The 20,189-nt window shown below is 35.8% G+C and overlaps 1 protein-coding gene across 2 annotated transcripts in view; it reads left to right on the top strand.

Moving 5' to 3' along the window:
- The window catches only part of LOC110032621 (proline synthase co-transcribed bacterial homolog protein-like), a 54,963-nt gene that overhangs the window by 18,646 nt on the left and 16,128 nt on the right, over positions 1-20,189 (top strand). For both annotated transcript variants that reach the window (XM_020736295.1, XM_020736296.1), the window contains exons 4-6: positions 13,956-14,043; positions 14,427-14,560; positions 14,641-14,739. In XM_020736295.1, coding sequence (XP_020591954.1) covers positions 13,956-14,043; positions 14,427-14,560; positions 14,641-14,739 — 321 coding nt within the window. The remainder of the gene's footprint in view (positions 1-13,955; positions 14,044-14,426; positions 14,561-14,640; positions 14,740-20,189) is intronic.

The following is a 20,189-nucleotide window of genomic DNA, read 5'->3' as shown; positions in this document are numbered from 1 at the left end:
GGGGCTAAAGCGAATAAAATTGACCCCCCCCACAACTCTTGAGCAGGGTCAGGAACAAACACCACAACAGGCTCTCGGATAGGAGTCAAGGCAAGCAAACCGAGCCCCAGAACAAAGCCAAAAGAAACCCTTCAAAGCCCATACATGAAGCTTAAACAGTTAGGACAATGTTTTAACCAAAACCAAAAGCCAAGCCCCAACAAAACCAACATCCCATGCCCTTTCAAGGTGAAAACCGAGCCCCAATGGAGGCTAGAAACCAAAATTTTATAAGCTACAAATGCAGTTTATGGCAATAAATCCAAACCTAGTCATCCTTGAGAAAACTGAAAACCAGCATGGGCCAAAAAATCAAGCCGCAGCTAAGGCTCAAAATCAGGCCACAATAAAAGCTAGAAAAACACCTTCATGCCTTCAAAATATCAAAACATAGGGCCACCATATGTTTCAAATAAGAACAACTGTAGAACCTTTTCAAATCAATATAAACTTCTTTCTAGCATGCATTTCGAGTAAGGGAAAGCCATAAGAAGCCAAAACTGAGCCCCCAGACATACGTGAAAGGCCAAATAAACTCTCCAATATCTCATGCTGGTAAGAATAGATGAAAAGCCTCATGATACATATCTCAACATGCTTGCAAGAGGAGCTACCATTGTCTCAAAGCCACATTCTAATATTTCTGATTTGCTTCCCATAGAAATATGCTACGATAAATAGAAACATGCCATAGCTTCACCACTTTAAGCAAGTAATCAATTCTAACTCCTAGAACATGCTCACATTTCCATTTCTAAATGCTTGAGTACCAAGTATTTCAAAAAAAATATAAGTGTAATGTCATGCAAGCATGCTATACCATCCACCGCACCAAGCTCAAAGGCTCGGCAGAGGGAAGACCGAAAAAAAGCAAGACATAGGAGGGGGGAAGAAGGTACCTCTTTGAAGCAAAAAGAAAGCAACACATAAACTTTAAAAACACTCCACAACTTCACTTCCTCTCCCAACAGCAGGAGGAAACCGATTCAAGCACCAGAAGATCAAAGAAGTGAGTGAGAAAGAAAAAATAGCAGAGTTTTCTCCCTTAGAAAGATTTTCAGCCTTTTTCAAACGCTCCAAAACAGAGTTTCATATAAATCAGAGAGAAGGAGAGCGAATGATTAGGGGATCACATGCAGATCTCAGAAGGATCGAGAGAGACAGAGGATATGATCCTCGCAGAGACTACGCTCTGCGACAGGGAGGATCGAGAGCAGACGGGATAAGATACCCGCAGAGGATAGGATACGGGATGGGCGACTGCGAGAGGCGAACGCGTGTGAGAGGCGAACACGTGAATGAAATCTCCCAACGACACGAAGAAGAGCGGGCCAGGCAATCGAACGAGCCACGCTAGGGCAAAGGTAGGCCCACGGATGCGAAAGAATGAGGCGGGGAGGGAGATAGATTTAGGTTAGGTTAGGGATTTTAACATGAGTTATTAATTATAATAATAATAATAAAATATTATTTATTATAATTAACACTTAAATATGTATTTTTCCCAATACGTGCCATCGCAATGAGACGAACGTCTTTCCTAGGCAAAATTGATGTTCTAAACGCATCGGCGCAGTCCGTTTCGTCATCCGGAGTCATTCGGGCAACCTCGTCGTCAATCAGGTTAAAAACGCGTCGCGGTCCGAATCCTATGAAAATTTAGGCTAGAATTCGATTAAAAAGGACGGTGAAGAGCGCAGCGGCACCAAATCAACGAGTAGAGTCAATCCTAAGGCCGACAGTCCTATAGGAATGCTCCCTGAGTTCCTTCGGAGTAGCCTTACCTGCTAAGCAATAGCGGTCAAGACTACTACATGGAATGTCAAGTCGAGCGAAGAAAAGTCCAGAATTGCTAACGGGGAGGGCTCCTTCATTAGTTTTCTAGGAGTAGTCGACAGAAAGGTCCTATGGCTAGATCCTAGGCTACTAACGAGGGGAAAACTACACCTCGATCGAAAGCGAGGTCAACAGTAGCATAACCAATTGGTAATATTCATGAACATCCATCAAAGCTTTGCAGTATTAAGAATACAACAGGCATTGTCCCTCAGTTAAAAGTTATTTATCTAAAACTTGTACCTTCTCAATTTATTTCATTTGTATAGATGATCCAGTTATATAAGAGAAGGATTGACCATCATCATTTACAACTACTTAGAAGAGCTTTGCGAATCTACATTCTCCATTCATCACTGTTCACTTACACAAAGTGCCAACTCTATTTTGTAATAATACTTTTTTTGCATAATATCTTGCCATGCTTACTTTGGTCTATTTATTTTATTTTCTAATTTTAGTATATTAATTTATCTTCTTATTTTATTGGATAATTTTTTAATTTGCATTATATGTGCCCAAATCACCAAATTCTGATTTCCATTTCTTTATTTTTTCTATGTGACATCTTAAATTTGAAGTGGGTAGGAAGTGATTACCTAGGTAGAGGTTGGAGCAAAGAGCGGCTTCTAACAAACTTTTAGGATGCCATGCTTCTAGGAGAAAATATGAGTGAGAATGAACTTAAGCTAACATTAGAAGGGGAGAAAAAGGTTACTTTGCTTATAACTCAGGAGTTAAGACTTACATGAGTGAGGTGCCTTTTGGTGGAGCAAGTGTAATTTCTTTAAGATAAATAACCCCTTTGAACTGCACCAGAACGGATACAACGATAGCAACAACAACAACAATAAAACCTTAATCTCACTACGTGGGGTTGGCTACATGAATCCTTTTTCTCCATTGCATCCTATTTAGAGTCATATTTTCATTTAGTTCTAATAAATTAAGATCATTTTTTATACAATAAGCTCAAGTCTTTCTAGGTCTACCTTTGCCTTCCTTAACATAAGTCGAATCTAAAACATCTACTCTCCTAATCGGATCATCAGATGGTCGACGTTTAATGTGACCAAACCATCTAAGACGACTCTCTCTAATTTAGTTTGGTTTGGAATAGGCTGTATAATACCCTATTTTTTATAAGATATAATCACAAAATACCCCAAATAAAATTTATCCCATTTTTTGCTTCTCACAAAAATTATTAAACCTATTTTTAAAAAAGTAAATATTTTATTAGGATTATTTTGATATATATATTTATTGATATATAAGATGATAGTTATTTTCTTAATAAAATTATTTAGATTATGTTATTTAAATGTTATTGTAACTGAAATTATGTAATAACCGATTTAAAAATAAAATAAAAAATAAAAATAAAAATAAAATAATTTACCAATTCGAGCGTAGTTTGGAGGAGAAATGCCGCTTGGGGGAAATCAAATGAGACCTTATCCTCTTGTTTTCATTTCAACTTGAACGAGAGAGAGAGGGGAAACGAATCGAAGAAGAAGAAGACGAAGAAGAAACAAAAGAAGAAGGAGAAGAAGGGGAAGCAGAAGAAGATAGGGGAAAGCGGCATAAACCCTGACCAAGGGTCACACAAGAGACAAAGCCTAGGAGTGGTGTCGTGTGTGCAACTTTAGTCGAGGCCAAGCTACTCGTTTGCGGGTGAAAGGAGGAAGTTGCTGCCAAGTGTCTCACATGAAGGAAGAGAAAGAGCACTAATTGGGCTTCGACGAAGTGTGCGAGTGCTTGTGGGAGGAGGTTCGAGCCGCTTGTGCGAAGGCGAAAAGAAAGGAGGTCGAGCGGCTTCGGTGTTGTGCTCGTGGGCAGAGGAAGAGAAGGAAGGTGAAGTTGACTTGCCATGCCGGTTGAAGTCAAGCCATGCTCGAGGGAAGGAGGCGGCAGCTCGGAGTGAGAGACAGAGCCGAAGCTCAACGTGTGGCTGAAGGATTATTAAGGTAAGAGTAGGTTTTATTTATTTTAATTAATGAATTTAATATATTTGTTTGTGTATTAAGTTATTAATAGCATGTTAAATAATTAGAATTTAAGAATAATTATATTTTTAAATTTCAGTAATTTTCATTATTCAAATTTTATGCTTGATTTCATTTATGCTCTAGTTAAGTTAGATTTAAATTACAATAGATTCTTTATATTGTTAGATGAGAAATGCATGCATGATAAATAGTTGCATATTTGAGTAAGAATGCATGTTAGCACTGCTGCATAAATAGTTGCATATTAATTATCCTAGAAAAAACAACAAAATATTACGACTTTTAGAAGTATTCATGTAAAGGATCTTACATTAAACAGATGCATAATAGTTTATCTATGAAGTTTTTGTATTATTTATATCATTTTGATTCTAATGAAAGTGCACTAATTCATTCGTAGATGAATGAAAATGCCTCGTAAGAAAGAATATATGTTATGAAGAATGAAGTAATATATATATATATATATAAATTTATGTATGTGCTTTATATATAAGTGCTTGTTTGTGCATGTTATGAGGAGTTCATCCCCTTATGGTACAGACAGGGGATGTCAATGTACCCACACACGTAGATGTTATCTTACCATCCCAAACAATTGTCTGGATTGCTAATTGCTATGTCGAAAGGAGAATATTGACCAGGGGCGAGTCGACACCTTTCCATCACGAACAATCTTGTAAATTAGATAGTGAATTACTGTGCCGACGGGATAATATTGATCAGGGATATGTTAGGTTAAGTTTTGATGGTGTTTCTAGGATAGATGTGAATTTTAATGACATGATGTAAAATTAAAGTTAAAACCTTGAATAGTACAATTAAAATTAATGCATATAGATTTTTAAGTTTTTTCCATTAGGTTAATGTCATTGACACATATTAGATTATCATAAGATTTTTATAGAAATATGAAAGATCAACATGTATGTTATTTTCTCTTTCTTGAGTTACTGTAGTTTAGAAGTGTGATTGCTCCTGAGTTATTTTTAGATAACTCATTGTGGTTTTAATTTTTTTTTTAGGTTTTAAATTTTTAAATAAGATGAATACTGTAGAAGATAATGTTTATTGAAGTCGTGGGTATTATCCTGAAAGTTAAATTTTTATTTGGTCAATTTAATTGTTTCTTTTAGTGGCTCCTTCAATTAATATATGGAAAATAAACTGTTACTGATAAAAATAAAATAATAGAAAACAATTTTTCTCCGTTCAACCGTCTGTTCCCACCTTAATTAATTCTAGGTCCTGGGCTCGGTTGTGACAAATGAATTAACTACTTATTTGGTTAATGCACTGCTGCCTTTTCAACATTCCACTTGGCATACATGCAATTGTGGAAGCAACGGCTGGGATGAATTGAGGAGATTTTAAATATAATGCTATGTAATTATAGTAATATAATAGGTTTATAATATTAAGTGCTTAGCAGATTTCATCTTTTCCATAAATACTAATTTCCACAAACCTTCAGGAGCCGAATAGAGGGGAACCGAGAGCAGATAGTACCTGGAGGGAAATCAGATAAAGGAAATGATGAAGTGAGAAAGGAGAATAATATGAGAAGAAGTGGAGATAAGGAGGAGAGGGAAAGAAGGAAAGGAAGGAAAATAGGTAGGGTAAGAAAATCTGATTTTAAACTAAAAGTTGGATTTTGGTTTTTCCTAGCTAATTGACTTCAAATCTGAGTTTTATGTTTATAAGCATGTATGAGGAGTAGGGATCTTGTGATTGTTTACAAAATAAAGAAGTTTTGGGCAGCCAATTTTGAATTGGCAAATTATCAAGTAGTTAAGATTTATATATTTCTATCTAACGTTGACACTTCTAAAAAAGCATTGTATCCTTGTCAGACATGTGTCTAACACAAATGACTCTGACACACCCTAACCATATCCAACACTACAAAATATGTGTTTTAGTTTTTTTTGGACCTAGATAACATCCAAGGCACACCTTGACACGACATCAAATATGAGTCGAACATGATTCAGGTAAAAAAGGGGCACGTAAAGTAGGAAATTATAAATATACATGTAGCACTAATTCTACTATATAGTCAAAACCGCCTCTTCTTTTGTCGTATCGAAGCTCCCTCCAACTTTCATCGAAGCAAGGATGTCGAAGCCGAGTGTCGAAGGTGCATCCAACGGTGTCAACGGTTTTCTCGTCTTTTTATTGATGCTAGCATTAAAGGTTCGTTCTGCATTTATCAAAACCGAGCGTTGGAGTTCTCTTTTGTTTTTCGAAGCCAAGCATGCATCCGCTAAGTGGAAGTCGTAAGCATCTTTGCTGTAACTTGAGCAGGTTCAAATATGTTCATTGAAGCTGGTCCAATTCTACCCTACATCCAAGCCGAAGCCGAACCCTATGACAGTTGTACTGAAGGCTTTATTCATTAAAGCTGAGTGGAGACAAACTGCCCTAGTTCTATAGTTGATAATTAAATTTTTTTTTTGTACTTTTTAATGAGTTAATAATTATAAATCTATATTTATTAAAATTTTTAAAGTTAAATTTTAACTTAATCAAAGTTTAATTGTAAGATATTTTAAATTTTATTAGATAAGTTGCAGGAATTTTTTTAAAACATATAATGACAAACTTTGAAATAATTGATTTTTTATAAGCATGAAGTTTCATAATACAAATTAAATTTATAAAGTTAATTTTATTCTTGCTTTTAATAGAGAATAATAAAAAAAATATTTTGAATATTGATAATTTATTAAATAAAAAAATGCATCAATGTCATGTTGTGTCTACGTCTCTGTGTTTGTATCCGTGCTTCATGGATAAATTCTAGGAAGATTTCCATAAATATCACTCAATTCTTATGTATATACATATCTAACACATACACGTCAAATTTTACATATATACCATCTTACCTATGCATGAAGATATGTATTTCACTTTTTAGAAGTTCAAATGGTGATAGTTTTTATGTGATATGAAAGATTTGGGTGGTATAAATGCAAAAATTAAAGTTTAGGTGTGAGATATGTGATTACATAGGAATTTGATCGTATGCATATAAATGCCCTTAAATTCTAATACAAAAAATGAGTTCTTTTCAAACTCTTACACATGTATTTAGATGTATAACAGATTGATGTCTTCATAATCACATTCTTACTATTCATGAGTGAAAAATTACTTAAATTTGGTTGATACATGCTCTCAATTAATTACATTTTGATTATATGAATATTTTTTTAGTTTATGACATTATTAAAAGAAAGATCTAATATTTAAATGTTGCTCATTTACATATATCCTTATATAACATATTTTCAAGGGAATCACATGTTTATTGAAATGTTTAATTAACAAACTATGTGGAGTTTAAAAGATACTGAATTATAGGGGGATAAGTTGGCTATATTATGTTTATGATACTTGTGTAGGTAAGTCAAAAGGGTCTCCAAAGGTGCAAAAGAGTTTTCTAAAGAGTCAAATGGATCCTCTATGTGGGTTAATAGAAATAATGTTCGGTTTCACCTGGGCTCTATTGAACTTAATGGTATAGCTTCAAGCTGAGTTTATGATACCAAAAACCTAGATAAGAATGCATGACACATTTTGAAGCTAAAATGAAATACAAAATAGTAGAAAATAAATAAGCAAAAGGAGGTCTCGATGCATTTAAAATAAACGTGCAATTATACTTCTATATCTTGTTTAAATATTTTATTATAAAGTTTATCTATTCATTGTTATTGTAATGTAATGATCAAATATACTCATTTTATGATTATGTTTATTCATAATTAGCACACATGCTGTTTACTATTCTTCAATATTTAAGTTTATATTACATTTTCTTATTTTGTTAAGTATTGTAGCTCACTAGATTGATATAATTATTTTTTTAGGAAAAGAGAGAAAATGTTGTGGTTGAGTGGGATCAGAATCAAATTGTAATCATATTTATTTGTATAGTTATTGTAAAATAGAGAAACTTTAAGGTATGATATCAAAATAAGATTATGCTTTTCACTAAAAATATTTATGGGTTTTAGATGCTCTGTAGACTTATTTGAATGAAATGTTTTGGATTGCTTTTCTTAATTCAAATAGTTGATTTTACGGAATTTTTATAAAATGATGTAATGTGCTATATGTTGTTTCAGATGAATTTTGGTGGTTGAGTTTAGCTCTCGCTTTATCATATAAGAATAATGGTGGAGCCCTCGCACACTTTGTATCTGTATCTTTCTTTCTATTTAATATATTAGTCTTTTTGGGCTTTCAAAAAAAAAAGTAACTAAATGGGTTGGAGAAAAGACTAAGGAGATTGATAGCTTAGATTTTAAACTTTTGTATCCAGGTAGGATTCACGCTAGAAATGGTGTAGGCGTAATTATAGATAAGTGTTTGAAAGATAATCTTTTAAGATTTAATAGAATTAGAGATAAAATTATAACCCAAATGATTGTTGTTGATACTACAATTTTTAATGTTATAGGTGCTTAGGCTCCCCAAGTAGATTTAGATATAAGTTCAAAAGAAAAATTCTGAAATGACTTAGAAGAATTAATACAAATGATACCTCTTCAAGAAAGAATTTTATTTGAGGGGATTTAAATTGACATGTTGGTAAAGTGGTGGAAAATTTTAGAAATATTCACGGTGGTTATGGTTTTATAGTGATTAATGAAGAAGGTAGAATTATTTTATATTTTGTTTTATCGTATGATTTTGTTACTGCTAATACTTTATTTAAGAAAGTAGATGAACGTATATTACTTATAAGAATAGATCTAATAAAACACATATGAGAAAAAGAGATCTTCGATAGTGTAAAGATTGTAAGATTATTCAAAGTGAAAGTTTAATTACTCAACATCGATTATTAGTTCTGGATTTTAAGTTGAAGAATTGTAAAAATACAATAAAATATTGTTATAGAATTAGACGAGACACCTAAAAGATAAATAAAATTATTTTTATGAGTAAACTTAAATATTTTAAGATTTTGGATGTTCATTTAGAAGCAAATTTTATGTGGGATAAACTAACAAACATTATTAAACAAGTGACAAAAGATGTACTTGGAGAATAAAAAAAAATTATAAATAAAAATATTTGATGGTAAAATAATAATATGCAAGAAAAGATAAAATATAAGTTGTGTTATAAAAATTGATTTTTATATGCAAGAAGTTGTGTTATAAATAAGAATATTTCAAGATTTTGGATGCTCATTTAGAAGCGAATTTTATGTTTGATAAACTAAAAAATATTATTAAACAAGTGACAAAAGATGTACTTAGAAAATCAAAAACAAAGGTTTTTATAAATTAAAATAGTTTGTGGTGAAATAATAATCTGCAAGAAAATGTAATATATAAGAAGTTGTGTTATAAAAATTAGTTTAAATGTAAAGGCTTAAAAAACTGAGAAAAATATAAGGTGGTCCGTAAAAAATCTAAAAGAATAATTTGTGACAAAAAATTACGCCTTTAGTGATCTTTATAATAAATTAGCTACTAAAGAGGGTGAAAAATATATATAAATAGTCAAACAAAGTGAAAAGAAAAGTAAAGATATAAATTAAGTGTATTAAAGATGAAAATTAAAAAGTGTTTTTAAGAGGAAGATATTTAACATAGGTGGGTATGATATTTTTTATAAACTTTTCAATGAAGTTTCTGAAAATATGATTTGCCTCATTCATCTTAATAACGGGTATGATATTTTTTATAAACTTTTCAATGAAGTTTTTGAAAATATGATTTGCCTCATTCATCTTAATAACGTTAATAATAATAAAACTTTTTATTTTTACCATCGCATTAGTAAAAAAAAAAGTTGAGAAGACTTTAAAAAAAATTAAGGGTGGAAAATCAATAGGACCTAATGATATCCCAATTGAAGTGTGAAAATATTTAGGAGATTGGGAGTTTCTTGGCTTACCAAACTCTATAATATTATTTTAAAACTAAAAATATTCCCTACAAGTGGAGGAAGAGTATTTTGGTTCCCATTTTTAAGAATAAAGGGGATGCACAAGAGTGTGCAAATTATAGAGAAATTAAGTTGATATGTCATACTTTAAAATTATGGGAGCAGGTAGTTGAATATAGGTTAAGACGTAATACAATGATTTTTTATAATCTGTTTTGATTTATTCCGGGCATGTCTGTTATGGAAGCCATACATTTGTTGAGAGGTTTGATGGAGAAGTCCAGAGAGAATAAGGAGGATCTGCATATGATTTTTTTTTTATTTAGAAAAAGTTTACGATAAGGTTCCAAGAGAAGTCCTTGGGAGAGTTTTAAAGAAGAAAGATGTTGATATTACTTATATTCAAGTCATTAAAGATATGTATACCAAAGGTGTTATTTATGTTCGAACATAAGGAGGTTTAACAAACTATTTTCCTATTTCAGTTGGATTACATCAAGGATCGACTTTAAGCTCATATCTTTTTGCCTTAGTTATGGATGCTCCTATTGGACATTTACATGAGGTTGTTCCTTAGTGTATGATTTTCACGGATGATATCCTTTTTTTGGATAAGACTAGAGAAAGAGTTCAGAACAAACTTGAGTTATGGAGGTCCACATTGGAGTCTAAAGGTCTTTGTTTGAGTAGATCTAAAGTTGAATACTGAATGTAATTTAGTAGTAGTATTAAAAGGTGTGATCGTTTTAGATTTCTCGGGTCTCTATTTTAAAGTGATGGTGATATAGATGGAGATTTTATTAGTAGAATTCAAATTGGTTGGTTGAAGTAGATGAATGCATTTTTACGATTCAACGTAGAAATCAACATAGATTTTTGTAGAAATTAGGGCAAACACAATTTTCTTACAATAATCCAAATAACTCAACAAGAATACAAAAATAAACACCGACAATTTGAGAGGTAGGAAATCTCTCCCAAACCCTAGACCCAAGACTCACAACTTAATGTCACGCATCTTCCTAACCCTGGACATAACTAACCTATTTATACCCAACAATAATAATTAATGACTAAATTGCTCTTAGTCATACAAGAGATAAATCAACCCTTAGGCTAGGCGCCCTCGTAACTATACTTCCCCTCCCAAAAAAAAAACACACCTTGTCCTCATGTTAGGAAAAAAAAATGAGAGTTTCTCGTCTCCCATAGTTGTCTCTATTTCTTCATTCTCCGTTTCCTCGTCCTATACTATAAGGACTTGTAATCTTCGATCGTTGCAACAGTATCTTGGGGTAAACTTCTCATCACACCGATCTCTCCCAATTTTTACAATTCAAGAGGTAGGAAATCTCTCCCAAACTCTAGACCCATGACTCACAACTTAATGTCATGCATCTTCCTAACCCTGGACATAACTAACCTATTTATACCCAGCAATAATAATAAATGACTAAATTGCCCTTAGGCATACAAGAGACAAATCAACCATTAGGCTAGGCGCTCTCGTAACTATACTCCTCCTCCAAAAAAAAAACAGACCTTGTCTTCATGTTAGGAAAAAATGAGAGTTTCTCCTCCCCATAGTTGTCTCTATTTCTTCATTTTCTGCTTCCTCGTCCTATATTATAAGGACTTGTAATCTTCGATCGTTGCAACGGTGCCTTGGGGTAAACTTCTCATCACATCGAAAACATGCCGCCTTGGCTCGCATATACCGAATCTTTGTCTATGTAAGACACTTGAGTGTTGCTCCTAGTTGTGGTACATTAGTCATGTCCAGTGCAGCCTCCTTATGGACTTCCACTGTTTGAACTTTTGGCATCGTCGTGGTTGCAACAGTTACGTACGACGCTTCATCTGTGTTGCTCTTTTTTGTTTTTTTCATCTAGTTCTTGTCTTCCACCATCTGGGCTAGCTCTATCATCTCCTCCAATCCCCGTGGTCTTAGTAGTCGGAGTGTGCCCATATCGGGCTTTAAGCCCTTCATGAAATTTCCCTCTAGTCCTGATTCAGAAATCCTCCACGGTCATCTCGATAATAGTTCAAATCTCTTCCTATATTCCATGACCATCCTCTCCCGGGTCAAGGTACAAAAATACTCGTGTAGGTCTCCTTCCCAAATGGCTCTGAAATATTCCAACAAACAATCCTAAAATTCATTCTATGAACAAATCGGGTATCTACCCTCCCTCCTCTGAAACTAGGTTATCACTTTCTCCTCCGAACACAAACTTGCCTCCATGAGTTTCTCCTCCCCTTCTAACCTATTCACCGCAAGTGTCGCTCCGCCCAATAAACCCACTCATGTGTGTCTTCCCCCTCGAAGATCGACATCTTCAACTTCCTAACTCTAACTTCTCCATTCTAACTTCTTCTTCTATTATTTCTTCTCATGTATCAAGGGTAAAACTCCTTCCTTCGACCGTAGCCATATCCCCTCCCCGTTTCTCTCCCTTCTTCTTCGTGCTTCTCCACATCTCTGATACAATCTCTTTTTCATGTTTCGGCCCAACCGCCTCCATCAGAAGTCTCTAATACACCCCTAATTGGAGCTCTGAGAAGAGGTTCGTGATGGTGGATGTTTTCCTCATGTTCCTGACCTTCGACCTCTTTTCCTTTTGATCTTGTCACGGATTCTCCAGTTAACCTTTAGTTAGGGATTGTAAATTGAGCTGTCGATGGGTTTTTGGATTGCATCTCAATGAACCTCTTTCGCATCTCTTGCATTTCCCCTATGCTCTAAAATCAATCCTCCAGTCGGTTCTCCATAGAAGAGAACTTTTCCTTTATGATGGCAAAGCTTTCTTCTATCCCAAATTTTATTTGATTCATCTTTTTTTTCAATTTCTTCTTCAGGTCATCTACTGTCTTTGATGCCATGTCGTTCTCCTCCCATAGTCGCACTCATAGTGAGTCGCGATCACTTCGCAGGCCGAGGATGCTCTGCAGGCGATCTCATCTAGGCAGGGAGATCTGGATCTCGACAAGCAACTATATTGTCGTTGCCTCCCAGTTACCCGCCGCGATCCAAATTGCGACTGTCTCGCATGTGGGGAAAAGAAAACTGCTAGTTTTGGGTCTCGGTAAGCCGCCTCTCCATTTCTGCCTTCCCAAATAGCTTTGATCGCGAATATATCACATAAATGGCACGTCAGGTCTCGGTAAGCCTCATTTCTGCCTTCCCAGATAGCTCTATGTCTCGACAAGCCCCGTTTTTGCCTTCCCAATAGCTCTAATCGTAAATATATTGTGTAGTCGGTATGTAGGGTCTCGATAAGTGGCGATCCTGTCTTTTTTTCATTGTTACACGCTGTGATCCAGTCTTCTACACGTGATCCAGCCTTTTGCGAGTGATCCTGCAAGTTATGCCCTTGCAAGATGGACTTCTAGGTATCTATAAGCTGCGATCCTTAGCTCAAAGCCTTCCCAGAGAGCTCTGATTGTGGTTGTACCGTGTAGGCAGCGTGAGAGGATGAGAAAAATGGGAGTGGCTTGACACTTAGAGACAAAATGCGAAATGAATATATCTGTGATAGGGTTGGTGTAATTCCAGTGGTGGACAAGATCAGGGAGAGTCGTCTTAGATGGTTTGGTCACATTAAATAGAGAAAAAAGATTCATGTAGCCGACCCCACTTAATGGGACAAAGGCTTATTGTTGTTGTTGTCTCCTTTGGCGTATGAATGACTCCTTGTTTTACTTTTACTAACTTTTAAAATTAACTTCCCATTTATAATCCAGGCAAAACAAATGTCGTGTTCATTTCAACGGAACTTGAGATTTGGAACAATTTTTTTTGTTTTGTTTATTAGATGGAGAAATTAAGTATTGTAGCATATGGTCAGATGGAAATAATGACTATTTTCATTCAATCTTTAGATTTTCCTACAAACGATGACTATCTTCCATTTTCAGTCTTGTTTAAGTTCTCTGTCAAGTTAATTAGCTGCTGTCATTGCAACTTCAAAGGTCAATGCTGTTAACATCAAACATGTCAAAAACCATTGTGTTCGCCAAACCTTAACACCACATATCAGAAATCCTAAAAAAATTCTAATCCCCCATTCAAGAGATTCAGAATGTAGCATCATTTTAATCAACCATCTTTACTCACAATGTGAACATTAATGCAACTAAATTTTGCTTTTGCAGATTGCTAATCATCTTGATCGAGCTGTTGCCAACTTGGGAAGAAAGCCTCTCAAGGTTTTGGTCCAAGTGAATACTAGCGGGGAGGAGTGTAAGTTGTGAAAGCGGGACCCACCTTTTCTTTAGGCACTATTAGTACGTCTTAGCAACATAATATTTTGAATTTCAGCATCGGCTGCAATATTGTTATCATTAGATAAATTCCGATCTCCATATTTGTCTATCTTCATCATTTATAAATGATTCAGCTGCAAATATTAGTCCGTTCTCCAAAGTATATAAGCATTTATGCTTTCCGACTGGTTTCCATACTGTTCAATGGCCTATGAAAGATCTAAACAAAAGATATCCTTTGTAATTTTGTTGCTATTGATGAGATTTTGTATGTGTTTGCAAAATGGTTTTGGTTAGCATTGATACATCTCCCTTCGAAACCCTTTTAATTCTTAATTAAACTTGAGCGGCTCTTTGCAGCAAAATATGGTGTAGAACCCTCGGGATGTGTCGAGCTAGCTAAGCATGTCAAACTGCGCTGTCCTAGCCTCATATTCTCAGGCCTGATGACAATAGGAATGCTAGACTATTCCTCAACTCCAGAAAATTTTAAGGTATTGTCTAGCTACCAGTATTCTATTGCTATTGATTATTTCATTGTCTTCATTTGTCTGATTACATTTATTTGAAGCAGACATTGCGTAATTGTAGAACTGAGGTGTGTGAAGCTCTTGGTATACCGGAGGAGCAGTGCGAGCTTTCTATGGGCATGTCTGCAGACTTTGAACAAGCGGTGAGTATATAAAATTAAATATTGTAAAGGGAAGCAGCTCTGCTTATCTTTCAATTGAAAATATACATTACATATTTACATATACTACCATTTCTATAGATTAGAAATATCTCAATTATAGAAAATATCTTGTAATTAGATCTCTTCTAATTAGATTACGATCAAACTTCCTAATATACGAACTTTAGATTTAGTATTTCTATAACACTCCCCCTTAAACTGGAGTATAAATATTTATCATGCCCAACTTGTTAGAAATATAAGTGGCATTAGCTCCATTAAAGACATTTGTGAAGATGTCCCTTAGTTATTCCCATTGTCTTTACATGAGTTGTCTAAATCAAAATTTGTTGAATCTTTTTACAAACAAAATGTCATTTTATGTCAATGCTGTTAGTGTAATATATGCTATAATAATAAAATAAAATAAAATAAAATAAAAATAAAAATCGATTCAAAGTATAACCATTGAGTGGTTCGACTATTAGAAGTCGAAGTGGGACTCCTTTCGTTCGTCACCTACAGAGAATGTGCGAGAAAGAGATCGGGAACAGAAGAAATTGGAGAAGGAAGAAGGGAGGCAGGTCGTTTTTGGCTCTAACTTGTGGTTTTATTTGAGGAGCTTCTCATCCGACGCCACCGTTGAGCCGAGGAAATGTGTCGTGCTGAACCCTAGCCGACATTCTTGAGCCGAGCGACTTGTCGTCGAGTGAAGGAAGACGGGAGGAAAGAGAAGGAAGCAACGATAGTGAAGAAGAGCCAGGAATGGAAGGAGAGGAGTGGCGTGCTTCTCGTACATGAGATTCAAAGCTTGTGTGAAGAAGAAACCGAGTGGTACCAAGGAGGAATAAATGAGGAACCCTAGTGTGATGTGCGCAAAGGAAGAAGAGGAAGAAGCAAATGAAGAGGGTCAATTAAGTGGCCTGTTTGCGGGTGAAGGAAGAAAGGTGGAGAAGAGGAGATCTCGAGCGAAGCAGGAGGCTTAGCAGCTCTGCTTGCAGGTTCAAGTGGAGGAGATGAAGCCTTCGTGCATGAGAAAGGGGAAGCTGAGCCGCGTGCGTGAGTGTTAGGGCTTTCAACCGAGGTAAGAGCACTTGTGGTTCCCTGCGTGTTAAAATAAGGAAAAAGTACATGAGAGGGAGGGGAGGTGGATCCCCAGTTTAAAAGCTAAAAAATACATTGTAAATTCACTCCTAGGGGTTCCTTCTCCCATAGTACAACTCACACAAAGAAAAAAACTCGAAAAAATACAAGTATACCCAAACAAAATACAAAACCCAAAACAAGTATACCTGTGCAAAATCTAGTAAAAATAGGTAAAAATTAAAGGAAAGACAAGAAAGTGGCATCAGACAAAAATTACAAAGAGCTTCACCCCAAGTCTGTCCAGACATCAGAGACCAGACATCAGAGAGGCAAACCAGATATAAGAGGACCAACAAAATAGTATCCAAAAAACAGAAAATAGATCCAAATAAGAGGACTAGCAAAAAGATTCATCCTGCTTGAAAAGATTCATCCTGCTTGAAAAGAGAGAACAACAAAGAAAAAAACTGCAGGTAAAAAGGACAAAAGCGTAGCAGAAATTCCAAACGGGGAAGTAGGCCAATAGGCAGGTAAGACCTCTAATTTCTAACATAAGGCAGATCCAAAAAGTCCCCAGTAAGTAAAAGCCGGAGGGGGGGATAAACCAACAAAACTCACTTCACCCGCATGCCTGACTAACCAGTCAACAGGTGAGTTACCTTCCCTGTGAATAAAACTTCATCTAACAGTCAGATGGCGATTATCAATTATAACTTGTATTCGTTTGAGAGTACAGATAATATCCCAGTGGCGTGAAGAAACACCCACTAACATCTCATATAACCCTAAACCCCAGCTTTTTTGGGTTTAAAAATATTATGCCAGGAAACCCAAATCCTCTTAGTACCACTCCCAACCTACAGGAATCTGTTAAAGAGCCTCTCCAAAACCTTCATGGCACTCTTCTTAGGATTGAACACCTGTAAAGCATAGAGTGGTATACTTTGTAGTGCACTAGAAAGTAAAGTTAGCCTAACCCCAGTAGAAAGGAAGACATTCCTCCAGTCATTTATCTTATGCTTAATTTTGTCAATGGCATCATCCATGTGAATTTGCTTTTTCCTACCCCTAATCAGATTTACCCCAAGTTACTTTAAAGGGAGGGAGGCGTGCTAATAACCAGTAAAGGAAGGGCCCCAATTTGCAATAGAGTGTTTGACATGCTTGCCAAAATAAAGCTGACATTTGTCACGGTTAAAAATCAAACTAGAGTAATTTGGAACTCATTTAAGAGCATCATTAATCTTTTAATAGCAAGTTTGGATGCATTAACAAGTATGGTAACATCATCAGCATAGGCTAAGTGGGAAACCATAGTCTTAGCCTTGTGTGAGAACTGTGTGTGAGGGTGAAACAATTGAAAACGATTGAGTAAACTAGATAAGTAATAAAAACAATGATGAAAATGGTAGGTGAGAGAGGGTCCCCCTGCTTAATACCTCTTTTAGCAGAGAAAAATCCATAGGAATTATCATTAACGAAAACATTGTAATAGTTATTGGACAACCATCTTTTAATTAACATGCAAAAACTAGCACTGAAACCTCTATCCACCAAGGCATTGATGATGAAGTCCCAGCTGATTGTATCAAAGGCTTTTTTAATATCCAGTTTGATAACCAAATTGCCACCCCTGCATTTACTGTCAAGATCTTCAATAATTTCTTGGGCTAACAAAATATTATCAGAAATATCTCGGCCTTTAACAAAAGCCGATTGATGGGGGGAAATAAGGGAGGAAAGGTGAGGCTCTAAACGGGCCACAATCAATTTACTTATGATCTTGGATACCACAAAAGTTAGGGAGATAGGTCTAAAATTCTTCCAGTGCAATTTATCAGTAGTTTTTGGAATTAACACAACCAGGGCAGCAGTGAAATATTTAAATATTTACTTGGATCTTCACCTTGAAAAAAACTTTGAATGACTAGAATTACCTCATTCTTTATGATGTCCCAGCAAGAAATATAGAAGGCAAAAGTAAAACCATCAGGACCAGGAGCCTTCTGGGAGTGAATATCTTTGAGAGCAGAGAGAATTTCCAGTTCAGTAGGAGGGTCAGACAAAGAGAGGGATGACACGCAACAAACAGATCAGGATCAATAGCATTGACCTGCACAACATCATCATAAAGAGAAGTAAAGTAATCAACAGCATTGGAGCCAATTTGATCTACATCAGTAAGGACAACACCATCAGTTGTAACAATTTTAAAAATAAAATTAATATTCCTTCCATGCTTGATGGTAGCATGAAAATATTTAGTATTTTGATCACCATTGAAAAAATGAACATCATTGGCTTTTTGCCTTAAGAAATCTTCCTCAATAGGAATTTTCTTAAGAAATTTTTGATGAATCTGAGCCACATTTTCAACAAGAGAAGAATTGCAGATAACCCGTGATTCCAACAAATCCACCTTCTGTTGAGCTTGCAAAAATCTGGAGTGGACATTGCCAATTCTACTTTCGCAACTGAGCAGTCGCATTTTTATGCAATTGCCACAAAATAAACCATGGGCTGCCCCAAAACCCAGTACTTCGAGCTTGTTTAACTAGACCCAAAAAGGAAGGATGAGAGGTCCAAAAATTGAAAAATATGAAATAAGAGTGGGCAGGTTTAGAATGAAAAGCCAAGCTAAGCAAAATAGGATTATGGTCAGAGGCAGCATGATTAAGATGCTTAACATGAATGATATTATAGTAATTAAGAAAAAAAGAGTTTTCCAAAAAACTGTCAAGTCTCTGCATAAGCAGGCCTCTCCTCCAAGTATAAGGAGAACCTGAGAAACCCAAATCAAAGAGACCAACTTCAGTAATATGTTCGCAGGAACGATTGATAAGATTAGTATCAGCTCTGCTAGGGTTTGAGATTCTTGGTGCTCTTGCGGCGATTTCAGGATGCTGACGGTGTTCCTTCTGTCTCGTCTGCCGGATGTTGGTGAGATCTTTCCTTTTGCCTTCTTTTCGTCTGTCGGATGTTGGTGAGATCTTTCCTTTTGCCTTATTGCTTTGGCTACTCCTTCGTGCTTGTTTCCTGCTCCTTGGTTTTTTAGTTCTTGTGATCTATGACAAGGTCTTATGCCGGAGTAACTGCCGGAGGCTCCTCCGGTGCTACTCCAAAGTTTGCTTTCCTTTCCCTACTTCTTTTCATGAATCTTTAGTTCTTGGAGGGGAGTATGACTTCATTAAGAAGCAGTGGAAGAAGGGGGGTAAGTTTGCGCTCTTCCTTTCTGATTCTGAGAACACTATTATGGCCTTTTCTTGTCATTTTCATCTTGTGGGAAAATTTCTCTATGGTCCACCGAAATTTGATTTTCTTCATAAGCATTTTGAACTCATGAATTTGGTTGATGGTTGGAAGATTGGGGCTCTCGATAGTTGACATATTCTAATTCAACTTTCTAACGAGGATGACTATGCTAACCTCTTTGCTTGTAGAATTGTTCGTTTTGAGGATGTTTTAATGTAAGTCCTAAAATGAACTACTGATTTCGACCCCCAAGCTGAGCTTCCTATTATTCCTGTTTGGCTTCGTCTACCTGGTTTAAAAGTGCATTTGTTTAATCATGAGATTTTATTCTCTCTGGCAGCTATGTTTGGCAAACCACTGATGTTAGATGCTGACTTTTAATTTAAGAAGGCCCTCCATGGCCAGAATTTTAATTGAGAGAGATGTCAGTTTACCACATTCAGAGGAGGTTTGGATAGGTTATACACATACTGGTTACTGGCAACAAATTTTTCTTGAAAAACATGCTCACTACTGTTCCCATTGTCGCATGTTTGGACATGATTCTGTGCCATGCTTTCACCTACATCCAGAGTTAAGGAAATGAAACGCGGGTCATTTGACCTCTACTGAAAATAAGATTGTCCAGAGGCCACTTCCAGTGATAGAACAAAATGTCCCTTTAGAGGGAAATAATACTGTGCAACACTGTGCCGTAGAGCATACTTGTCCACCAATTATTGAGAGTATTAATGTCAGAGTGGATCTGGTTTCTGACTCACAATGCCCACACCTTCCCACATCATCTCAAAAATTGCCATCTTTATTTACTGGCTCTGATTTAATAGTTGAGCATGTCAATGAAATACCTGTAGTCAATACTTCCTCGAGGGAATTACTTGCAGAGGAAGCTCCCCAAAAATTTTCTTCTCAGCTGACCCTGCCATGCACACTACTCCTACACACTCCCTAACTATTGATCCTGCTGGTGTTCCTATGGATAGACAACCTTTGGACCCTGTTGCTGATGCTACTTTGTCCTTGGATTCTGAATGGAGCATCCAAAAATACATTAGGAAAAGAGGCAGAAGGAGATTGAAATTTCTCATTTGAAAGCTTCTAACATAATTGAT

This window comes from Phalaenopsis equestris, unplaced genomic scaffold (assembly GCF_001263595.1).
Source record: "Phalaenopsis equestris unplaced genomic scaffold, ASM126359v1 Scaffold000985, whole genome shotgun sequence".
NCBI lineage: Eukaryota > Viridiplantae > Streptophyta > Magnoliopsida > Asparagales > Orchidaceae > Phalaenopsis > Phalaenopsis equestris.
Note: the sequence above shows the minus strand (reverse complement) of the source record. Positions and strands in the feature narration are given on the sequence as shown.